This window comes from Oncorhynchus mykiss, chromosome 1 (genome assembly GCF_013265735.2).
Source record: "Oncorhynchus mykiss isolate Arlee chromosome 1, USDA_OmykA_1.1, whole genome shotgun sequence".
NCBI classification, from domain to species: Eukaryota; Metazoa; Chordata; class Actinopteri; order Salmoniformes; family Salmonidae; genus Oncorhynchus; species Oncorhynchus mykiss.
The window spans coordinates 59,114,201-59,138,449 of record NC_048565.1 but is presented as its reverse complement, the minus strand read 5'-3'; the positions used below and the strand labels follow the sequence as shown (position 1 = coordinate 59,138,449).

General features: G+C 41.9%; 1 protein-coding gene across 1 annotated transcript in view; it reads left to right on the top strand.

The window, feature by feature from the left end:
• Positions 1 to 4,120: 4,120 nt before the first annotated feature.
• Positions 4,121 to 24,249, top strand: part of LOC110525690 (inactive tyrosine-protein kinase 7) — a 209,750-nt gene continuing 189,621 nt past the window's right edge. Inside the window, exon 1 of the mRNA XM_036980912.1 lies at positions 4,121 to 4,702. Within this exon, the coding sequence (XP_036836807.1) occupies positions 4,582 to 4,702 (121 nt within the window). The 5' untranslated portion in view covers positions 4,121 to 4,581. The remainder of the gene's footprint in view (positions 4,703 to 24,249) is intronic.

Below are 24,249 nucleotides of genomic sequence, written 5' to 3'. Positions count from 1 at the left end.
GAAGGGATTAATACACAGCGTTGCACGAGATCTTCAGTTTCTTGGCAATTTCTCACATCGAATAGCCTTCATTTCTCAGAATAGAATAGTCTAAAGAAGGCCAGTTTTATTGCTTTAATCAGAACGACAGTTTTCAGCTGTGCTAACATAATTGCAAAAGGGTTTTCTAATGATAAATTAGCCTTTCAAAATGATAAACTTGGATTAGCTAACACAATGTGCCATTGGAACACAGGAGTGATGGTTGCTGATAATGGGCCTATGTACAGTTGAAGTCGGAATTTTACATACACCTTAGCCTAATACATTTGAACTCAGTTTTTCACAAATCCTGACATTTAATCCAAGTAAAAATTCCCTGTCTCAGGTCAGTTAGGATCACCACTATATTTTAAGAATGTGAAATGTCAAAATAATAGTAGAGATAATTATTTATTTCAGCTTTTATTTCTTTCATCACATTCCCAGTGGGTCAGAAGATTACATACACTTAATTAGTATTTGTTAGCATAGTTTGTAGGCCTCCTTGCTCGCACACACTTTTTCAGTTCTGCTCACACATTTTCTATGGGATTGAGGTCAGGGCTTTGTGATGGCCACTCCAATACCTTGACTTTGTTGTCCTTAAGCCATTTTGCCACAACTTTGGAAGTATGCTTGGGGTCATTGTCCCTTTGGAAGACCCATTTGCGACCAAGCTTTAACTGATGTCTTGAGATGTTGCTTCAATATATCCACATTATTTTCCTATATTGATGCCATCTATTTTGTGAAGTGCACCAGGCCCTCCTGCAGCAAAGCACCCCCACAACATGATGCTGCCACCGACGTGCTTCACGGTTGGGATAGTGGTATTTTCCTCCAAACATCACCTTGGTCATTATGGCCAAACAGTTCTATTTTTGTTTAATCAGACCAGGGGACATTTTTCCAAAAAGTATGATCTTTGTCCCCGTGCGCAGTTGCAACCCGTAGTCTGGCTTTTTTTTATGGCGGTTTTGGAGCAGTGGCAGTACCTGTTTCCTCCAGCATCTTCACAAGGTCCTTTGCTGTTGTTCTGGCATTGATTGGCACTTTTCGCACCAAAGTACGTTCATCTCTAGGAGACAGAACATGTCTCCTTACTGAGCGGTATGACGGCTTCGTGGTCCAGTGGTGTTTATACTTGCGTACTATTGTTTGTACAGATGAACGTGGTACCTTCAGGCGTTTGGAAATTGCCCCCAAGGATAAACCAGACTTGTGGAGGTCTACAATGTTTTTTCTGAGGTCTTGGCTGATTTCTTTAGATTTTTCCATGATGTCAAGCAGAGGCACTGAGTCTGAAGGTAGGCCTTGAAATACATCCACAGGTACACCTCCAATTGTCTCAAGTGATGTCAATTAGCCTATCAGAAGCTTCTAAAGCCATGACATCATTTTCTGTAATTTTCAAAGCTGTTTAAAGGCACATTCAACTTAGTGTATGTAAACTTCCGACTTCAGCTGTATATATATTCGTATTCCGGGCTCTGACATTGCTTGTTCTGATACTTCTTAATGTCTTGATTTTTATTTGAGGGATTTGTGTGAATTGTTTTGTACTGTTAGGTATCCTTCACTGTTTGAGATAGAAACATAAGCATTCAGCTGCACCTGCGATTACATCTGCAAAATATGTTACGCGTCCAATACGATTTGATTTGAGATGTTATAGCGGGTGCAGCGACATGCTTATTTTACTAGCTCCTAACATTACAGGAAAATGTTAGGTACACAAATAATAAAATAAAGATTGACAAGAAATGTCTGGAAAAAATCCAATACCAACCCAAATATCACTGTAACAGTAATCCGAATGCAATCCATACGTACCTACACCGGATGAATTTACACAAGATATCCTAGGCATGATATGTATAGCAGTAGATATATTTGAGTGAGCTATGTCAAGAATCCAGTATATAAATAAATATTCGGTGAGTATAAACAGTGGAACTAAAGTGCCATGTACAGTAGTAGAAATATTTTAATGAGCTATGTCGAGAACATTATATAAATAGACAGTACAAATCCCCATAGGAAAATGTATGGAATTGCAGGAAATTAGCTTCAAGGATAAGTAATATATATGTGAATGCTGTGTATAGACATTATGAACAGTATGTGAATAGAAAAGGTGAGTATAGCAGTACTTATAGCATGAGCCATGACCAGAACACACTATATACTGTATAAACTGTGTTAAATAGTGTGTAAACATTATTAAAGTGACCAATGTTGACTATATGTACATAGGGCAGAGGGATCTAAGGTGCAGGGTAGAGTGCCGGGTGGTAGCCGGCTAGTGACAGTGTCTGAGGTTCAGGGCAGGATACTGGGCAGAGACCAGCTAGTGGTGACTGTTAAACATTCTGATGGCCTGGAGATAAACAGATTCTATCAGTCTCTCAGTCCCAGCTTTGATGCACCTGTACTGTCTACGCCTCCTAGAAGGTAGCGGGGTGAACAGGCTGTGGCTCGGGTGGCTGGAGTCCTTGATGATGTTCTTGGCATTTCTGTGACACCGGTTGCAGTAGTTGTCCTGGAGGGCAGGCAGTGTGCCCCAGATGATGCGATGGGCTGTCCACACCACACTTTGGAGAGCCCTGTGGTCTCTGACGATGCAGTTAACGTACCAAGCGGTGACAGGATGCTCTGTATAAATTTGTGAGGGTTTAGCGGCCAAGACAAATTTCTTCAGCCTCCTGAGGTTGAAGAGGCGCTCTTGTGCCTTCTTCACCACACTGTCTGTGTGAAGGGACCATTTCAGGTCATCAGTGATGTGTGCGCCGAGAAACTTGAGACTTTTGACCTTCTCCACAGCCGCCTATGTGGGTGGGGGTGTGCTCTCTCTGCTGTCTCCTGTTGTCCACAATCAGCTCCTTTGTTTTGTTGACGTTGAGGGAGAGGTTATTTTCCTTTCACCACTCCGCCAAGGCATTCAACTCCTTCCTGTTAGGCTGTCTCGTTGTTGTTGGTAATCAGGCCTACCACTGTTGTGTCGTCAGCAAACTTGATGATTTGAGTTAGAGACGTGCATGGCCATGGAGTCATGGATGAACAGGAGGGGGCTGAGCATGCACCCCTGTGGGCCCCTGTGTTGAAGATCAGCGTGGCGGAGGAGTTGTCTATCTTCACCACTTGGGGTCGGCCTGTCAGGAAGTCCAGGACCCAGTTGCACAGGGAGGGTTTCAGACTGTAACTAGCCTCTCAAAGCACTTCATGATTACAGAAATAAGTGCTACGGGGAATAGACATTTAGTTCAGTTACCTTCGCTTTCTTGGATACAGGAATGATGGTAGACATCTTGAATCAAGTGGGGACAACAGACTGGGATAGTGAGAGAAGGCTGTAAACACTCCAGCCAGCTGGTCTGCACATGCTCTGAGGATGCCGCTTGGGATGCTGTCTGGGCCGGCAGCCTTGCTAGTCTTAACCCGCATACATGCCTTACTCACATTGGCCACAGAGATCAGGAGCACATAGTCCTCGTGAGTGCTGGGGACCCATGTTGGCGGCTCATGTTGTTATCCTCAAAGCAGGCGAAGAAGGTGTTTAGCTAGAAGCGAGGTGTTGGTGTAGGGATGTGGCTGGCTTTTCCTTTATTCACAAGGTATATTCATGAGATGAATGCCAATCAAGAAGATTATATTATTGTGCCTTTCCTAACTTGTAGGCTAGTAATGAAAGTGTTACTACAGAAGTGTCCAAGAGTGGACAGACTCAGTGTAAACTTGACCCTTTGATCGCCAAAGTCCAGGATGCATAAAGGTAACAAGGTAACAAGCATTTCACTACACACTCAATAACATCTGCTAAACATGTGTATGTGACCAATACATTTGATTTGTGTTGAATTGCGCCTGGCTGAGAAATCAAAATAATTTATGTTAGGCTGTACAAACTGTACATTTAGGAAATGACCCATTATTTTAGGTTATTTTGAATAATTTGCAGTGGAGTTATAGTGTTTCCATAACAATTTAATACACGTTTAACAAATCTCTCCTGACTACTTTCAACCAGAGGGAAGCAGCATTGTATTCTTTATCCCTAGCATGCGATTACCAGCCTAGGTACCGGAAGCGACGGCAATGGGAGTGAGTAAGAGTGCGCGTTGTAGGAGAAAAAGACGAGTTCCAGGCACCGATGATCGAGACTCATGTGGGTTCAGGACTGAACAGGTCTTTTGATCGGATTTCTAGGTGGACGGAACATAAGATCGAGGTGGAGTACGAAATCAACTAAAAGATTGGGAATATTAATCTAGTATTTGCACAATCTACATTTCTATTACAGACTACAAGAAGAACATGGGATATATGGCAAACTTGTTTTCCAAATTTATCTAACTATTCAGTCATTTCTAAACAGTGCTATTTTACGTGGTTGTCTTCCCTCTTGGTGTTCCCGGAGAGGTGGTTGAAGTAGGTTGTCATACCTTCCATACCTTCTGCTCGACCTGCATAGGTTGTGCTCTTTTTGCGCAGACGTTGACGTGCGGAGTTCCCTGTTTTCCTTTTGTCGCTACAGTCTCTAGTACCAAGTAGCTGACAATCATGGAACTATCTACGAAGAATGCCCGACAACGGCGAGAAGGCAATACAAACTCTAAGGTTACCAACACCAGAAAGCCACCGGTGGCTACTTTCCTCTCAATTGGCATTATTTGCATGAAAGGTAAGCTATAAACTCGCAAGGCATTCACTGTAGTCTGTCACACGAACCGCCTATTAGCTTAGAAAGTATTGTCCGAGCTAAGGAATTCAAGCGCGGGATTTCTATACATTATTTGCCATTTTTTGTCAATTGTATTTAACCTTTTATTTAACTAGGCAAGTCAGTTAAGAACAAATTCTTATTTACAATGATGGCCTACCCCGGCCAAACTCGGAAGACGCTGGGCCAATTGTGCGCCGCCCTATGGGACTCCCAATCATGTCCGGATGTGATACAGTCTATCTAGATCAAGTTTGACATTAGCTTCTTCATCGGGGTTTCGGTAGATAGCTGCCCAAGGTTGGCTGCCTGTGAACTACAATCCGACGCTGTGTTTTAATGTTTAGAAATGTTAATAAACATGCTGATATGCCCCTTCTCTTAGCCTGAAATAATCTTAAAAATAAAAAGATACTGTAGCAGACATAGATAGGGGTGCTTCAGCACACCCATAAGAAGGAAAAAAGAAAATTATATATATATATATATATATATATATATATATATATATATATATATATATATATATATATATATATATATATATATATATATATATATATATATATATATATATATATATATATTATATAACAAATACAATAATATATATATATATATATATATATATATATATATATATTACAAAAGTAGTGCACCAGCCCTTACAAGTATTAGGGACAGATATAGACATCTGTAGGGTGACAATTTTTTCCCACCTCATCTCTGCTTTGGCAAAAAAAGTAGTTGTATTACTCGATAATGCCCGAGAAGCCGGTATTTGGAGGATATATTGTCACCGGTGTTGTTCGTCTCGGGCCTGCAAACCGTGCCAATATATCCTCCAAACACCGGCTTCGAGGGCATTACCACTTTAAACAACGGGTTACCATCATATTACAATAATGATTGACATATTGCCATTAAAAAAACATTTTTTAAATGAATTTATTCATACTATTTCATTCTTGCACAAGATATAGCTCCTGTATCTATGGACGGGACCCAGTCATTTGTTCCAAATTTTCCACTTACAGTCGAGTCAAACAGTTCAGCCAGAATAACAGCAAAGTAGCTGTATTTGTGTTTGTTTAAGCTGTTTTCTAGTGACATTTATTTGGATACATCCATAATAATGAGCTAATGATGCGCAATTTCGCCTGGCATAAAACATGTTCTTTCTTGTCAGGACACTGTTGTTCAGAGGAGCTAGCCAACACTTCAAACTGAAGTTGGAAAGACATCAAACTTTACATGTTGCCTTTATATTTACAGTGCCTTGCGAAAGTATTCGGCCCCCTTTAACTTTGCGACCTTTTGCCACATTTCAAGCTTCAAACATAAAGATATAAAACTGTATTTTTTTGTGAAGAATCATCAACAAGTGGGACACAATCATGAAGTGGAACAACATTTATTGGATATTTCAAACTTTTTTAACAAATCAAAAACTGAAAAATTGGGCGTGCAAAATTATTCAGCCCCCTTAAGTTAATACTTTGTAGCGCCACCTTTTGCTGCGATTACAGCTGTAAGTCGCTTGGGGTATGTCTCTATCAGTTTTGCACATCGAGAGACTGAAATTTTTTCCCATTCCTCCTTGCAAAACAGCTCGAGCTCAGTGAGGTTGGATGGAGAGCATTTGTGAACAGCAGTTTTCAGTTCTTTCCACAGATTCTCGATTGGATTCAGGTCTGGACTTTGACTTGGCCATTCTAACACCTGGATATGTTTATTTTTGAACCATTCCATTGTAGATTTTGCTTTATGTTTTGGATCATTGTCTTGTTGGAAGACAAATCTCCGTCCCTGTCTCAGGTCTTTTGCAGACTCCATCAGGTTTTCTTCCAGAATGGTCCTGTATTTGGCTCCATCCATCTTCCCATCAATTTTAACCATCTTCCCTGTCCCTGCTGAAGAAAAGCAGGCCCAAACCATGATGCTGCCACCACCATGTTTGACAGTGGGGATGGTGTGTTCATCTGTGTTGCTTTTACGCCAAACATAACGTTTTGCATTGTTGCCAAAAAGTTAAATTTTGGTTTCATCTGACCAGAGCACCTTCTTCCACATGTTTGGTGTGTCTCCCAGGTGGCTTGTGGCAAACTTTAAACAACACTTTTTATGGATATCTTTAAGAAATGGCTTTCTTCTTGCCACTCTTCCATAAAGGCCAGATTTGTGCAATATACGACTGATTGTTGTCCTATGGACAGAGTCTCCCACCTCAGCTGTAGATCTCTGCAGTTCATCCAGAGTGATCATGGGCCTCTTGGCTGCATCTCTGATCAGTCTTCTCCTTGTATGAGCTGAAAGTTTAGAGGGACGGCCAGGTCTTGGTAGATTTGCAGTGGTCTGATACTCCTTCCATTTCAATATTATCGCTTGCACAGTGCTCCTTGGGATGTTTAAAGCTTGGGAAATCTTTTTGTATCCAAATCCGGCTTTAAACTTCTTCACAACAGTATCTCGGACCTGCCTGGTGTGTTCCTTGTTCTTCATGATGCTCTCTGCGCTTTGAAACGGACCTCTGAGACTATCACAGTGCAGGTGCATTTATACGGAGACTTAATTACACACAGGTGGATTGTATTTATCATCATTAGTCATTTAGGTCAACATTGGATTATTCAGAGATCCTCACTGAACTTCTGGAGAGAGTTTGCTGCACTGAAAGTAAAGGGGCTGAATAATTTTGCATGCCCAATTTTTCAGGTTTTGATTTGTTAAAAAAGTTTGAAATATCCAATAAATGTCGTTCCACTTCATGATTGTGTCCCACTTGTTATTGATTCTTCACAAAAAAAATACAGTTTTATATCTTTATGTTTGAAGCCTGAAATGTGGCAAAAGGTCGCAAAGTTCAAGGGGGCCGAATACTTTCGCAAGGCACTGTATCCATAACAATGATGCCAGATAATTCACTATTTCGACTGGCTGAGAAAAGCTGCCTTGCCTGCCTGTCTGTCTCCTCCCGACTCCAGGGATGTTCATTACTATGGGGCAGCTGGAGATCGAATTTCAATTTTGAAACAATGTTGCAAATGTCGGAGAGACAGTCAGCAAGGTTTATACAAATCTCCGCTGTTGAAAATCAAATGCTAGTCTAAAAGAAATGGGAGATGATGCTTTTTAAAGTCGAGATCAAGTTTATAAATTGTCTGGCTGGGCTGATGCGACAGTGGATTGCGCAGTGAGATGGAACAGAGTAAATAGGCTTTTCAACGTCATAGCTTTAGTCGGTGGTTAACTTGTGAAATAGACACCGGCTGGAATGCGGTTTTAACCTATCAGCATCCAGGATGAGACCAACCGTAGTGAACTTAAGAACTTAAGTCTTGCAGGATTCAATAATTGGGATTGTAAGAGTTGTTGCCCTGTCCCTTTCTCTGCAATTGCCATTCTAATGGAATCCAGAAAGAACAAAACCCTGTGCTCAAACATTTACATTAAAGGTGTAAAGTTATGGGCAAAAACATCCACATCAAATTAAATATTTTTCTTGATCAAATATCATGGAAAACAACCACTTCTTCTGCAGTATTAATTGACCATCCTTACAAACCACTTAATGTAAATGTTCATTACTGTCATCTGGTCATCTAGGTTTGTACCTGTAGACTCCATAACCATGAATAAAAACAATGCACAATACAGTAATTGAGAACATTAAGACATCAAGTGGTTTGTGATGATTTTGAGGTGATGATGTGGCTCAGTTGGTAGAGCATGGCGCTTGCAATGCTTAGGTTGTGGGGTCGATTCCCATAGGTGACAAGTATGAAAAGGTATGCACTCGCTGTACTGTAAGTTGCTCTGGAAAAGAGCATCTACTAAAATGGAAAAGGAATTAATAAATCATTTGAGTTTTCACATAGAAATGAGTTGCACCCCCACCATAGAAATACGTTGCAAGTATTTCAAGAAACAGGAAAAACATATATCAAGTAAGTATTATCAGATTAAATGTTTTGTACAGATTATTATCAGACTATCAGAAGTTACAGATGCTGGTAAACACTCAAATACATTTAGTTGATTTTTTTCTCACACAAAAGTAGTCCACTGGGCCTATACGAGTCCTGTATTAACAGACCAATAGACGTCTTCAGTGCATGCAATGTTTTTGCTTCTGCATCCCTCCCCACGTCTGCCCAAAAAATCGCAGCCCCCCCCACCCCCAAACTACTTCCCGTGGTTATGGTAGCAGATTTGCACAGATCCTTATGCTGTGTGTTCCTTCAGTTGACAAACTATACTTCCTCCCCAGTTACGCTTACACACAGGTTTTCGGAGCAAGCTAAATAGATAATTGGCACAGGTGGTCACCTCTGTCTTCTGTCTATCTACCGTAAACAAGCGCTGTAACATACAAGCACTGTAACGTGGAGATATGACCATGTGGGACTCTAACCCTGTAAATGTGTAGTAATTTAAACTTTTTGTAAAAAAACAAACATTTAGAGCAAATGTTTAAACCAAACCCTTAACAAAAGTACCCCGGGAAGAATATAACTTTGTCAATAGGCGCTAAAGGTAGTTTGCATCTATAAATGGGTTAGTTCGACAAATCCATAATAATATACTTCTGGTTCCATACATTGTGCTCCATAATCAAGGCATGACAGTCAACCGATATTTGGTTGGAATCGGAATGATTCGGAACGTTGTCATTGTTTCGATGCCAAACGCTACCTGTTTCTTTACATTTACCTACATCCGGCTGTCATGTTGCAGTCTGTAAAAGTACGCTACCATTTCTATCTGAAGAAAATAAAGTTGAAATGTTGAGGTTCACACTCGACTTTAAAAGGCTCACACCGGGCATATGCAACATTGTAACATAGCCTACCTAAAGATTGGAAGTAGTTTACCTGCTGAGAAGAATGTAGCATTGCTTTATTTGCAACACATATTTCATCTAATACTATGGTGTCATTGCACCTAAGAGCTTATTACTCTTTTATTGCTCTTGTAAACTGTATACTCTGGATGGTATAGGCCTAACCTTATTGTAAATGGAAAAGATGGGGTTACAAAATTATATTGTGTTTGTATCCCATACTGGAAAATACGTTGTTCTCCTCCATGTTGGAATGCATGCACTGTGCATGATGCACTACATTCCTCAAATACACAGACAAGATTGGCTTTCATATTGGCTTATTAGCATATTCATGCAGATAGTTGCTATTTTTGCAGGTCTGTCTTCTTGGCCAACTTGCCATGCTTTTCTTAGCTCCAGCCATATGTATGTAATGGGGTACAGCTTTGGGGGGTCGGTGCCAATGAAATGAAGTACAAAGAAAACAAGAGGGATAGAAAAAAGATCAGAATCCTCCCAACCAGTTGATAAAGACTCGAGAGTTCATAACCTCTGCAGGGTGTTACAAAGCCAAGAAAAAGCCATGGATCCTTCCTAGTTTAATGAAAGGAATGTTCTTATCTTGCCAATTAACTCTTAACTCTCATGTCATATTTAGGGTATGTTTTGATCTCTGCCTATCAAATGAGCTGCAATGAAATGTAGTTGGCTGCATCACGTGTATTACTTCCAGGTGTATGTGTTCCTTTAGAGGAATTCACTCTGCTGAAGTTGAGAGCACGATCGCCCCTCTTTCTCCACTCCACTCTCTGCACTATGCCTCTGAAGGGAATGGCTGTCTGTTCTGTTAGGGAGATGAATAGACCAGAGCTAGGTACACTCACAGCCAGATCACATTCTAACACGCTTCAGTAATGTCCCTCATGCACATGATCAAGGAGGTAGGGTAGAGTTGTCAAACTTTCTTTTGTTGCTTTGTGGAGGGTTGTGTGATTTTAGAAAAATCACACAATTAAAAAAAAAATATTGGGCACATGGGAGGGTAGTGCATTTCCCCCCTGTTTTACAGTCCCCATTTTGCAGTTTTTACTATGTAATTTATTCTATATTGCCAAATGTTCTCATCTCCTTGCATGCGCCTCTCCTATCAAGGTGTTTTGGTACTTCCCTTATGCACTACGCTTTTCTTTTTCGCTTACTATACAGTCACCTCTATCCTGCCCTCTATCCATAGCGACAATAGTGGTAGGTGGATTGTTTGTCCAGATCTTAACTAACAATCATACCACACATAAAATCAGTCAATCTGCACCAATTTTCTGTATAAATCCACAAGAACATAAAGGAATAGCGGAGAGGCCAGGTGCCTCATTGCGCATGAATGTCAAGACAGCCAAGACATGAGACACGCAGCTCAAAAAGCTCTTGTTTAGGCCATACAAATGTAATTGACTCGAACCCAGAATCTCTAGTGTCACCCAGCTAGACCACTGCGCCACTCGGGAGGCTCTCAATTGAAACTGTTGTTAGAAAGTACAACTTGTTGGAAGATAATTTGAAATTGACAAGTTGAAACAGCCTATAGATAATTAGCAGGTAGCGGGTGTTAACTGTTGTGTTGCGTAACAATCACTTTTTGGGACAGTTGATGCAGTTTGACGTCACGTGCATAAAACAACTCACGCTGGGGCAACCGTTAGATATATTTGGAATTCGCATTTGAAAAGGTTAAATAGATAAAAAATGATGCACAAAATAATTTAGGCAACAGGGATCTTGATCCGGGAGGGGATTGAATGTCTCTGATGTATCTTAACATCTAGCCACTTAGCTAGCAGGTTAGCAAACCATATGCATAGCTGGAGCCATGAGCTGGATATAATTTATTTTACACATCTTGGATGGTATAAATGGTATATCACCCAAGCCTACTGGTCCCTGTGACTTGTCAATCCAAAACCATTATACTGTCATAATCCTTGCTATATGAGCCATGATACAATTCCTACCAAGTGGGTTAACCCTATTGGCACAATGCAGAGGGTGTTTGCCTTTCATGCCAGTGACCCGGATTCACTTCCTTGTCCTGCCGTTTAGGAATAGTAGGAATAAACAAAAGGTTGACATTTCTTGGTGAGTTTGCTAGGTTTTGTACAAAGGTTGTTTTGTATTATTTCAAGGGGTACAACATTTTTTGTAAAATTATTAGTATGATTCTTTTTTTTTTTTTGCTGGCTCACCTCACAAAATCAAAAAAAATCTGTTATACAGTTAATCCAATCTGTATGGCCTTGTGGACAATACTATTATTCTACCTAGACTAGCCTACAACACCATAATGCAATGAATATTGCATTATTGTTTTCAAGTGAGTACAATTGGAAACTGTATTCAAATGTAATTTGAATAATGGCAAAAAGCCCTGTTATTTGAATGTTTCATTTCATCCATTCCATTTGAATCAGTTGTGGGTCTACTCTCAACATATTATAAGATTTAAAAAGGTCCAATAGGACAGTCTGGCTCAGGGTTTCCATTAACCGGTAAAAATGTTTTTAAGCAGATAAATAAAAATGTTGCTGGCTAAATTCAACAACAGTTGACACGCTTTACAATGTGAGCTGGAGGCAGTATGCATTTTGAAAACATACTTAATTGTGTGAAACCTGAATGTTTTACTTTCACATTATGAGGCATGCCTTACAGGGTTCGTACGGTTATGAACATCCTGGAAAAGTCATGAAATTTTAAAATAGTGTTTTCCAAGCCTGGAAAAGTTTTGGAAAAATCATGGAAATGTATTTATTAATTTCTGTGAATGTAATTTATTTAGGCACAGTTCTTTTAAATATTTTATCAATCAAATAAAAGTAAACTTATTAGCCAGTATCAGAATGATACTAGGGAGTCTGTGTTTGTGTGCATCACCTGCATAGTGCGAGACAAGTGGGCCGTTGCACAAGTGGAGAGACAGAAAGGACATTACAGCAGCAGGTAGGCCTATCCAATAAAATATGATAGAGAACAAATGAACTAGGTAGCCAATTAAAAACACGTTTTGTACCCTCTAGTTACACGTATTAATGTTTTCGTCATGTTCCAAAAAACCTTCCACCAACACTCGCGAATAAGGCCATACAATAAAAAATAAAAAAACTATTCATATGGTTCTTTTAAGCAATTATTTTTGACTAAATGATCGATTCACTTCACCATTGTATTAGTTGGGATTAATGGGTCAAATCAAATACAACTTTATTGGTCACATGCTCCTAATACAACAGGTGTAGACTTTACAGTGAAATGCTTACTTAAGAGCCCATTCCTAACAGTGCAGAGTTAAACAGTAACTTTACTAAATAAAAAAGGAAATAGTAACTCAATAAAAACAGTACCAGTACTGAGTCAATGTGCAGGGGTACGAGGATTTGAGGTAGTACAGTATGTACATGTAGGTAGGGGTAACAGTTACTAGGCATCATAGTGCTAAAGGCGTCACTACAGTCCCGGGTTCGATCCCGGGCTATGCAGCCGGCTGCGACTGCGAGACACGAGGTTGCGCACAATTGGCCCAGCGTCGTCTGGGGAAAGGAAGAGTTTGGCCAGCTGGGATGTCCTTGTCCCATCGTGCTCCAGTGACTGCTTGTGACGGGACGGGCGCATGCACGCTGACATGGTCGCCAGTTGTACGGCGTTTCCTCCGACACATTGGTGCGTCTTGCTTCTGGGTTAAGCAAGCAGTGTATCAAGAAGCAGAGCAGCTTGGTAGGGTCGTGTTTCGGCGGACGCATGGCTCTCGAACTTCGCCTCTCCAGAGTCTGTACGGGAGTTGCAGCGATGGCACAAGACTGTAACTACCAATTGGATATCACAAAATTGTGGCAAAAAGGAGATAAAAAGTATCACAAAAAAAAACAAGTGACTAGGCACATGCCTTTTGGTCCCAGATTTAGAGCGAGGTCTGGGTAGCCCTTTTGATTAGCTGTTCAGGAGTCTTATGGCTTTGAGATAGAAGCTGTTAAGAAGCCTTTTGGACCTAGACCTGGCGCTCCGGTACCGCTTGCCGTGCGGTAGCAGAGAGAACAGTCTATGACTCGGGTGGCTGGAGTGAGTCTTTGACAATTTTTAGGGCCTTCCTCTGACACCGCCTGGTATAGAAGTCCTGGATGGCGGGAAGCTTGGCTACGATCACTACGATCTGTAGTGCCTTGCGGTCAGAGGCCGAGCAGTTGCCATACCAGGCAGTGATGCAGCCAGTCAGAAAGCACTCGATGGTACAGCTGTAGAACCTTTTGAGGATCTGTGGACCCAAGCCAAATCTTTTCAGTCTCCTGAGGGGAATAGGCTTTGTCATGCCCTCTTCATGACTGTCTTGGTGTGTTTGAATCATGATAGTTTGTTGGTGATGTAGACACCAAGGAACTTGAAGTTCCACTGCAGCCCCGTCGATGAGAATGGGACTTGCTCCGTCCTCTTTTTCCTGTAGTCCACAATCATCTCCTTTGTCTTGATCACGTTGAGGGAGAGGTTGTTGTCTTGGCACCACACGGCCAGGTCTCTGACCTCCCTTCTTCCTATAGGCTCTCATCATTTTCAGTGATCAGTCCTACCACTGTTGTGTCATCGGCAAACTTCATGATGGTGTTGGAGTTGTGCCTAGCCATGCAGTCATGAGTGAACAGGGTGTACAGGAGGTGACTGAGCACGCACGCCTGAGGGGCCCCCGTGTTGAGGATCAGCGTGGCGGATGTGTTGTTCCCTACCCTTACCACCTGGGGGCGGCCCGTCAGGAAGTCCAGGATCCATTTTCAGAGGGAGGTGAGCTTTGAGGGCACTATGGTGCTGAAAGCTGAGCTGTAGTCAATGAATAGCCTACTCACATAGATGTTCCTTTTGTCCAGGTGTGAAGGGGCAGTGGAGTGCAATAGAGATTGCATCATCTGTGGATCTGTTGGGGCAGAATGCAAATTGGAGTGGGTCTAGGGTTTCTGGGATAATGGTGTTGATGTGAGCCATGTTTAGCCTTTCAATGCACTTCATGGCTACAGATGTGAGTGCTACGGGTCGGTAGTCATTTAGGCAGGTTACCTTAGTGTTCTTTGGCACAGGGACTATGGTGTTCTGCTTGAAACAGGTTGGTATTACAGACTCAGTCAGACTGGTTGAAAATGTCAGTGAAGACACCTGTCAGTTGGTCAGCGCATGCTCGGAGTACACGTCCTGGTAATCCGTCTGGCCCTGCGGCCTTGTGAATGTTGACCTGTTCAAAGGTCTTACTCGCATTGGCTACGGAGAGCCTGATCACACAGTGTGTCAAGAAGCAGTGCGGCTTGGCAGCTGATGCTCTCATGCATGTTTCAGTGTTACTTGCCATGAAGCGAGCATAGAAATAATTTAGCTCGTCTGGTAGGTTTGTGTCACTGGGCAGCTCGTGGCTGTGCTTCCCTTTGTAGTCTGAAATAGTTTGCAAGCCATGCCACATCTGGCATCGGAGCCGGTGTAGTACAATTCAATCTTAGTCCTGTATTGATGCTTTGCCTGTATGATGGTTCGTTGGAGGGTATAGCGGGATTTCTTATAAGCTTCCGGGTTAGAGTCCCGCTCCTTGAAAGCGGAAGCTCTACCCTTTAGCTCAGTGCGGATGTTGCCTGTAATCAATGGCTTCTGGTTGGGGTATGGTACGGTCACTGTTGATGAAGCAAATGACAGATGTGGTGTACTCCTCAATGCCATCTGAAGAATCCCGGAACATATTCCAGTCTGTGCTAGCAAAACAGTCCTGTAGCTTAGCATCTGCTTCATCTGACCACTTTCTTATTGACCGAGTCACTGGTGCTTCCTGCTTTAGTTTTTGCTTGTAAGCAGGAATCAGGAGGATAGAATTTTGATCAGATTTGCCAAATGGAGGGTGAGGGAGAGCTTTGTGCGCGTTTCTGTGTGTGGAGTAAAGGTGGTCTCGAGTTTTTTTCCCTCTGATTGCACGTTTAACCTGCTGGTAGAGATTAGGTAGAACGGATTTGAGTTTCCCTGCATTAAAGTTCTCGGCCAATAGAAGCGCCACCAATGGATGAGCGTTTTCCTGTTTGCTAATGGCCGTATACAGCTCATTGAGTGTGGTCTTAGTGCCTGCATCGGTCTGCGGTGGTATGTAGACAGCTACGAAAAATGTTGATATAAACTCTCTTGGTAAATAGTGTGGTCTACAGCTTATCATGAGATACTCTACCTCAGGTGAGCACAACCTTGAGACTTCCTTAGATTTCGTGCACCAGCTGTTGTTTACAAATATACATAGGCCGCCACCCCTTGTCTTACCAGAGGCCGCTGTTCTTTCCGCCCCAAAAAAGCTTAAAACCCGCCAGCTGTATGTTAATCATGTCGTTGTTCAGCCACGACTCGGCGAAACATAAGATATTACTGTTTTTAAAGTCCTGTTGGTAGGATATACGTGCTCGTAGTTTGTCTATTTTATTATCGATTGATTGTACGTTGGCTAATAGGGCCGATGGTAAAGGTAGATTACCCTCTTGGCGACGGATCCTTACAAGGCACCCGGACCGTCGTCCATGATATCTCCATCTTCTCCTCCTGCAAATGATGAGATGATGAGGGCCCTGTCGGGCGTCCGAAGTTTCCTCCAGTTTCGGTCATAAGACATGGTGGAAGAAATATTATGTACAAAATAAGTTGCAAAAAACATACACAATAACACAATTGGTTACGGGATTGTGAAACGGCAGCCATCTCCTTCGGCGCCATTATCATTAATATTGCTACTTTTTATTTTAATACCTGCAGTCAACTTGTGCAATACATTAGGAGATAAAGCAGATTGCATTCTTAATTTCACCAGTCACATTATTTTTACATTATGAAGCTTACCGTAGTTCCCGTGAACAGTTGAGGCAGTCAGTCACGTGTTGGTTTGTAAATAGCTCAACAGTAAAATGCAGGAGCTGGTGAGTTTATAGTGTTCTATATCTATCGGCGAGTCTCTGTTGTGCGGCACACATAAGGGGATGAAGTTGCACTTGTATGCAATTCACTACTAAACGCCATCACATTTCCCATCAGATATCTTATAATGGCTTTCAGCCAGAAGTTGAAAAGCTTTGGATGAGTTATCTGTTTTTTTTCCTCCTCTGTTCTCCCCTACGCTCTGTGTACACATTCTGATCTTACTTCAGAAAAGCAGACATCACAACTTTGTTCATTTGCACAATTTCTCTCATTCACTTTCGCTTGTAAATATTCACACTTACTGAAAATGAACATTGGTAGCTACTAGCTATGCTTGTATAATTTTATGAGCTGGATTTGCCTGTCTTTGCAATTAGTTATGTTTCTTTTCACTAGTTAGCATTTAGCTAACAGCGTCCCTGTGATTTCGCTATTAGTTTGTGCTAATTTTGTTAGCATTCTGCTCATAGAGGACCAATAAACTGTTCTTGCGTTTTCAGCGCCCCCTTGTGTGTTATGTTGGTAATATCATAAATCCCGGGATTAGAGAAGGACTGTATGACGAAATGCAAATCTGGATACCCCCCAAGCCTATCAACGACAGGAGATGGTACATCGGATCAGAGAGCAGCTTCCCAGTGTTGATACCACATTGCACTTACTTTTTTATATGTACATAGAGAAGCCGCCAATAGTTGGTCATGGATATTTGTTTAAAAGTCATGGAGAAGTCATGGAATTCCAACTGCCCAAATTTTTAAGAACCCTGGTCTTACCTTGCTTGAAAATCCGACCGTAGAAAGGTGGAGGCAATTATTTTATAAAGACTAAATAGGCGGTGCGTGAGTTTCAAGTTTGGAGAAGCATAAAATGTATCCTACCACTGCCAGTGACCTGCGTGCCAGTTATGATATTCATATCGTGGAACAGTTTCATTTCAATAATGACATATATGTTTCTAAAAATCATTATCACGTGGTTAATCATAAAAATCTGAATTAAAATTATAAAAATGTCAAAGTTAAAATTCAACTAATGTGAGAGCACCAGCCTCTGTCATATAGGCACATTGATTCACCGTGATCATTAGCGGCTAACTAGCCTGAATGGGCACATGGAACTCAGAGAAGGCAAATGCAGCCGTTGGCCTATAACTTCCATTTTCAACTAATTAAAATACATAAAATAAAAACAGTAGAACATATACTGATTAAATTCTGGTTCTTTCAATCACATTTATGTCTCTTCTCAGCCTGTCTGCCTTACTTTCTATCTGTCTTGACTTGAGCTATTGCTAGTGAAGTGCAACATTCTATCAAATCAATCAACTGGATCCAGCATGAAGCGGTCTCTAGTGATCTTTCAACATCATATCAACTAGCCTATTCAGGGCCCTCAGTTTCCAGTGCCAGTGAGCTCAGGACTGGATATATGTGTAACTATGTGCGCTGAGAGTCGGGAAGCAAGTTCAGGGAGTGAGTGTTTTAATAAATAAACACAACATAATACAAAAATAAGAAACACAACCAACGCGCAGACATGTCACAGGAACAGAAACAGTGCATGGGGAAGGAACTAAAGGGAGTGACATATATAGGGAAGGTAATCAGGGAGGTGATGGAGTCCAGGTGAGTCTGATGATGCGCAGGTGCGCGTAACGATGGTGACAGGTGTGCGCCATAACGAGCAGCCTGGAGAGCTAGGAGCCGGAGAGGGAGCACACGTGACAATATGGGATCGTTAGATTATTATATTTTGCTCTTTCACACCAAGGCTTTGTGATTATCGAGGGGGAGGTTGTTGGACTTTTTTTCCCAAATAGGCCTACTGTGAAAAAAAAAACGGACTTTGTTGACTTACAGTGTGAGGTGAATAAAAAATGACAGAGAAGCTCAGCTTATTGGTGGTGGACATGGTGTCTAAGACAATCAGATATCAAACGTCCTGAAATGGGCACTTTCCTACATTTGCGCACAGCAGGCCAGGTAGCCCTTCTACGCATGTTCAGGCACGCGCGCCCCCGCAACTTTAACAAGACAGACAAACCAGACCCATGCTCATTGCTCACATAGAGCACTCCAAATAAAAACAATGAAAATATTGACAACTCGATGGTTATTAAATAAATCAAAACTGGTTTCTCATAAGTGTAGCTGGCTGTGAACTCTGCAAACAATGTTTCCACTCCGAGAAGGGTAAATGACTCTAGGCCTAGTTAGTATTACAATGCATCTTTAGATTCACCTTCTAAGTTTCTAAAGGTGATTTTCATTTCTATCATACAGTGCATTCGGAAAGTATCCAGACACCTTGACTTTTTGTTATGTTATAGCCTTTTCTAAAATGGATTAAATAGTTTTTTTCCCCTCATTATCCTACACACATTACCCCCATAGTGACAAAGCATAAACAGGTTTTTAGAAATTTCAGCAAATGTATAAAAAAAACCGTGAAATTTCACATTTACATTAGTATTCAGACCCTTTACTCAGTACTTTGATAAAACATGATTATTGCCTCGAGTCTTCTTGGGTATGAAGTTACAAGCTTGGCACACCTGTATTTGGGGAGGTTCTCCTATTCTTCTTTGCAGATCCTCTCAACTCTGTCAGGTTGGATGAAGAGCATCACTGCACAGTTATTTTCAGGTCTATCCAGAGATGGTTCCATCGGTTTCAAGTCCGGGCTCTGGCTGATCCATTCAGCGGCATTCAGAGACTTGTCCCAAAGCCACTCCTGCGTTGTCTTGGCTGTGTGCTTAGGGTTGTTGTCCTTTTAGAAGGTGAACCTTCACCCCAGTCTAAGGTCCTGATTGCTTTGGAGTAGGTTTTCATCAAGGATCTCTCTGGACTGCTCTGTTCATCTTTCCCTCGATCCTGACTAGTCTCCCAGTCCCTATCGCTGAAAAACATCCCCACAGCATGATGCTACCACCAACATGCTTCACTGTAGGGATGGTGCCAGGTTTCCTCCAGACGTGACGCTTGGCATTGAGACCACAGTTCAATATTGGTTTCATAAGACCAGAGAATCTTGTTTCTCATGGTCTGAGAGTCCTTTAGGTGCCTTTTGGCAAACTCCAAGTGGGCTGTCATGCCTTTTAATGAGGAGTGGATTCCATCTGTCCACTCTACCATAAAGTCCTGATTGGTGGAGTGCTGCAGAGATTGTTGTCCTTCTGAAGGTTCTCCCATCTCCACAGAGGAACTCTGGAGCTCTGTCAGAGTGACCATCCGGTTCTTGGTCACCTCCCTGACAAAGGCCCTTCTCCCCCGATTGCTCCTTCTGGCTGGGCGGCCAGCTCTAGGAAGAGTCTTGGTGGTTTTTTACCATTCCCCAGATCTGTGCCGCGACACAATCCTGTCTCGGAGCTCTACAGACAATTCCTTCGACTTCATGACTTGGTTTTTGCTCTGACATGCACTGTCAACTGTGGGACATTATATAGACAGGTGTGTGCCTTTCCAAATCATGTCCAATCAATTGAATTTACCACAGGTGGACTCCAATCAAGGTGTAGAAACCTCTCAAGGATGATCAATGGGAACAGGATGCACCTGAGCTTAATTTTGAGTCTCATAGTAAAGGTTCTGAATACTTATGTAAATAAGGTATTTCTGCTATTTATTTGTAATACATGTGCTAAAGTTTCTAAAAACCTGTTTTCGCTTTGTCATTGAGGGGTATTGTGTGTAGATGGATGAGGAAAATGTTTTATTTAACCCATTTTAGAATAAGGCTGTAACGTTACAAGATGTGGAAAAAGTCTGAATTCTTTCCCAAATGCACTGCTTGCATCAGGTGCACTGTTTAGAATAGTGTTTCAAGTCCGGGCTCCTGCCAATTGCATTTTGGCAAATGTTTGAAAATGTACGTTTTGTTGGCTCCCTCATTACAGGAGTTGCATGTTTGGTTAAGATGAATTACCATAATATAAATGTGATTTCTGTCATTCTGAAAGCCGTGGGTGGATGCCCAAATGGGTTACACACTCAATGCATCTGTGTCCGGTAAATTTCTCAAATGGACGGTAAGTTTAAAATCTTCCCGGTCACGTTGTCAGGTGACATATTTTCTTAACTGAAACCGTGGCCTGGCTGTATTTCTGTACTTCTGATACTGATGCCCTGTCTGTTGCCGTTCTGTGGCCACAAAGACCTATGCTCCCAGCAGGTCCAGTTATTCAGGAAAGCTTAACGCTTGTTCTGCCTCCTTTCCGTTCCGAGCGGCTACTACTCGACCTCGAACGTAAGGCTTCAATATAGCCTAAATATTTGTAATTTCATTTTTACACTGTATTACCTTTATGTGCGGCATAAACACAACCAGTTATAATGTTTTAATCTGATTACGCTACTTCAAAAGTCTCCTGTAGGCTACCTGCGCACGTTCTTCCACTCCACTCTAATAAAATCCCAGCATCCAAACGGCATACCTGCCATTTGATGAATGGAGAGAGACATCTGTTACAAAACACCAAAAAGTTGAATGACATTCGGCGATTGTTAAGCCAGGCGTTTGATACTGAGTAGGGAGAGATGCATTTTCTGTTTGTCGAGATTTACATACTCTTTATTTCATTGTGATTTTGACAACAGAGCAGCTCACAGATTATTGCACCTGTACATGGCCCACCAATAATTTAGCCCAAACAACTACCTCTTTCCCTACTGTATTTATTTTATTTATTTACTTTGCTCCTTTGCACCCCATTATTTTTATTTCTGCTTTGCACATTCTTCTACTGCAAATCTACCATTCCAATGTTTTACTTGCTATATTGTATTTACTTTGCCACCTTGGCCTTTTTTTGCCTTTACCTCCCTTATCTCACCTCATTTGCTCACATCGTATATAGACTTGTTTATACTGTATTATTGACTGTATGTTTGTTTTACTCCATGTGTAACTCTGTGTCGTTTTATGTGTCAAACTGCTTTGCTTTATCTTGGCCAGGTCGCAATTGTAAATGAGAACTTGTTCTCAACTTGCCCACCTGGTTAAATAAAGGTGAAATAAAAATAAATAAATAAACAACGCAAACCACGATGAAGCGCTCAATCGGTAATTTGCAGATTTGCATTGCTTATTTGTTGTGTGTGGTTCATTGGCTGTTGGTGGAACATTTGTAGCATATATTTTATATATACTGAACAAAAATATTAGTGTTGGTCCCATATTTCATGAACTGAAATAAAAAATGCCAGAATTTTTCCATATGCACAAAAAGCTTATTTCTCTATGTTATGCACAAATTTGTTTACATCCCTGTTAGTGAGCATTTCTCATTTGCCAAGATAATAATCCACCTGACAGGTGTGGCATATCAAGAAGCTGATTAAACAGCATGATCATTGCACAGATGCACCTTGTGCTGGGAACAATAAAAGGCCACTCTAAAATGTGCAGTTTTGTCACACAACACAATGCCACAGATGTCTCAAGTTTTGAGGGAGCATGCAATTGGCATGCTGACTGCGTTAATGGCCACCCCATTTCTCTACCATAAGCCACCTCCAACATTGGTTTCGAGAATTTGAAAGTATGTCCAACCGGCCTCACAACCACACCACGTGTAACCATGCCAGCCCAGGACCTCCACATCCGGCTTCTTCAACTGCGGGATCGTCTGAGACCAGCCACCCGGACAGCTGATGAAACTAAGGAGTATTTCTGTCTGTAATAAAGCCCTTTTGTGGGGAGAAACTCATTCTGAGGACCCTAGCCTAGGGTCCCCCAAACTTGTTCACTTGTTCCCCCTTGTGTGCACAATTTGTTTTTTGCCCTAGCACTACACAGCTGATTCAAATAATCAAAGGTTGAAGATGAGTTGGTTATTTCATTCAGCTGTGTAGTGCTAGGGCCCTGCATTGCATCGACTGTGCCACAAAAACATGCTGAAGTGGTCAAGTCGATATCCATATTTATAATCACAGGGTTGCTAGCGTTATTGTAATTTCTGGTGGTAATCATTATTTCTGAGTACCTTTTATGAGGGGGGAGGTGGCACAATTTTTTTGTACAGCAAAAGGGAAGAGATGTGAACATATTTTTCACGTTGGGGATGGGGGATACGTTTTTGGGGAGACACCTCGAGTTGGACCAGACCCGAGTTTATCATAAGACATGAACAGAATGTGTCAGTGATTCGTATTTCCTGCAACTTTGTAAAGAGGCAATGAGACCCCCCCCCCCCCCCCCCCCCCGTTCCTCTACGAATCACTGACGCATTCTGTTCATATCTTATGATAAACTTATGCAAATTAATAAATGTTCTTTACATTTAGTTGATTCCCTACTTAAATTCAATGTACACTGCTCAAAAAAATAAAGGGAACACTTAAACAACAATGTAATTCCAAGTCAATCACACTTCTGTGAAATCAAATTGTCCCCTTAGGAAGCAACACTGATTGACAATACATTTCACATGCTGTTGTGCAAATGGAATAGACAACAGGTGGAAATTATAGGCAATTAGCAAGACACCCTCAATAAAGGAACCACAAACCACTTCTCAGTTCCTATGCTTCCTGGCTGATGTTTTGGTCACTTTTGAATGCTGGCGGTGCTTTCACTCTAGTGGTAGAGTCTACAACCCACACAAGTGGCTCAAGTAGTGCAGCTCATCCAGGATGGCACATCAATGCGAGCTGTGGGAAGAAGGTTTGCTGTGTCTGTCAGCGTAGTGTCCAGAGCATGGAGGCGCTACCAGGAGACAGGCCAGTACATCAGGAGACGTGGAGGAGGCCGTAGGAGGGCAACAACAAATGTGCATGTGTCTGCTCAAACGGTCAGAAACAGACTCCATGAGGGTGGTATGAGGGCCCGACGTCCACAAGTGGGGGTTGTGCTTACAGCCCAACACCGTGCAGGATGTTTGGCATTTGCCAGAGAACACCAAGATTGGCAAATTCGCCACTGGCGCCCTGTGCTCTTCACAGATGAAAGCAGGTTCACACTGAGCACATGTGACAGAGTCTGGAGACGCCGTGGAGAACGTTCTGCTGCCTGCAACATCCTCCAGCATGACCGGTTTGGTGGTGGGTCAGTCATGGTGTGGGGTGGCATTTCTTTAGGGGGCCGCACAGCCCTCGATGTGCTCGCCAGAGGTAGCCTGACTGCCATTAGGCACCGAGATGAGATCCTCAGACCCCTTGAGACCATATGCTGGGTTCCTCCTAATGCAAGACAATGCTAGACCTCATGTGGCTGGAGTGTGTCAGCAGTTCCTGCAAGAGGAAGGAATTGATGCTATTGACTGGACCGCCCGTTCCCCAGACCTGAATCCAATTGAGCACATCTTGGACATCATGTCTCGCTCCATCCACCAACGCCACGTTGCACCACAGACTGTCTAGGAGTTGGCGGATGCTTTAGCATGCCCAGGCGTTGTAGGGAGGTCATACAGGCACAAGGCCACACACACTACTGAGCCTCATTTTTACTTGCTTTAAGAACATTACATCAAAGTTGGATCAGCCTGTTGTGTGGTTTTCCACTTTAATTTTAAGTGTGACTCCAAATCCAGACCTCCATGGTTTGATAAATTTGATTTCCATTGATAATTTTTGTTTGCTTTTGTTGTCAGCACATTCAACTATGTAAAGAAAAAAGTATTTAATAAGAATATTTCATTCATTCAGATCCAGGATGTGTTATTTTAGTGTTCCCTTTATTTTTTTGAGCAGTGTATATATTTTTTAATTGTTAAATTCCATTT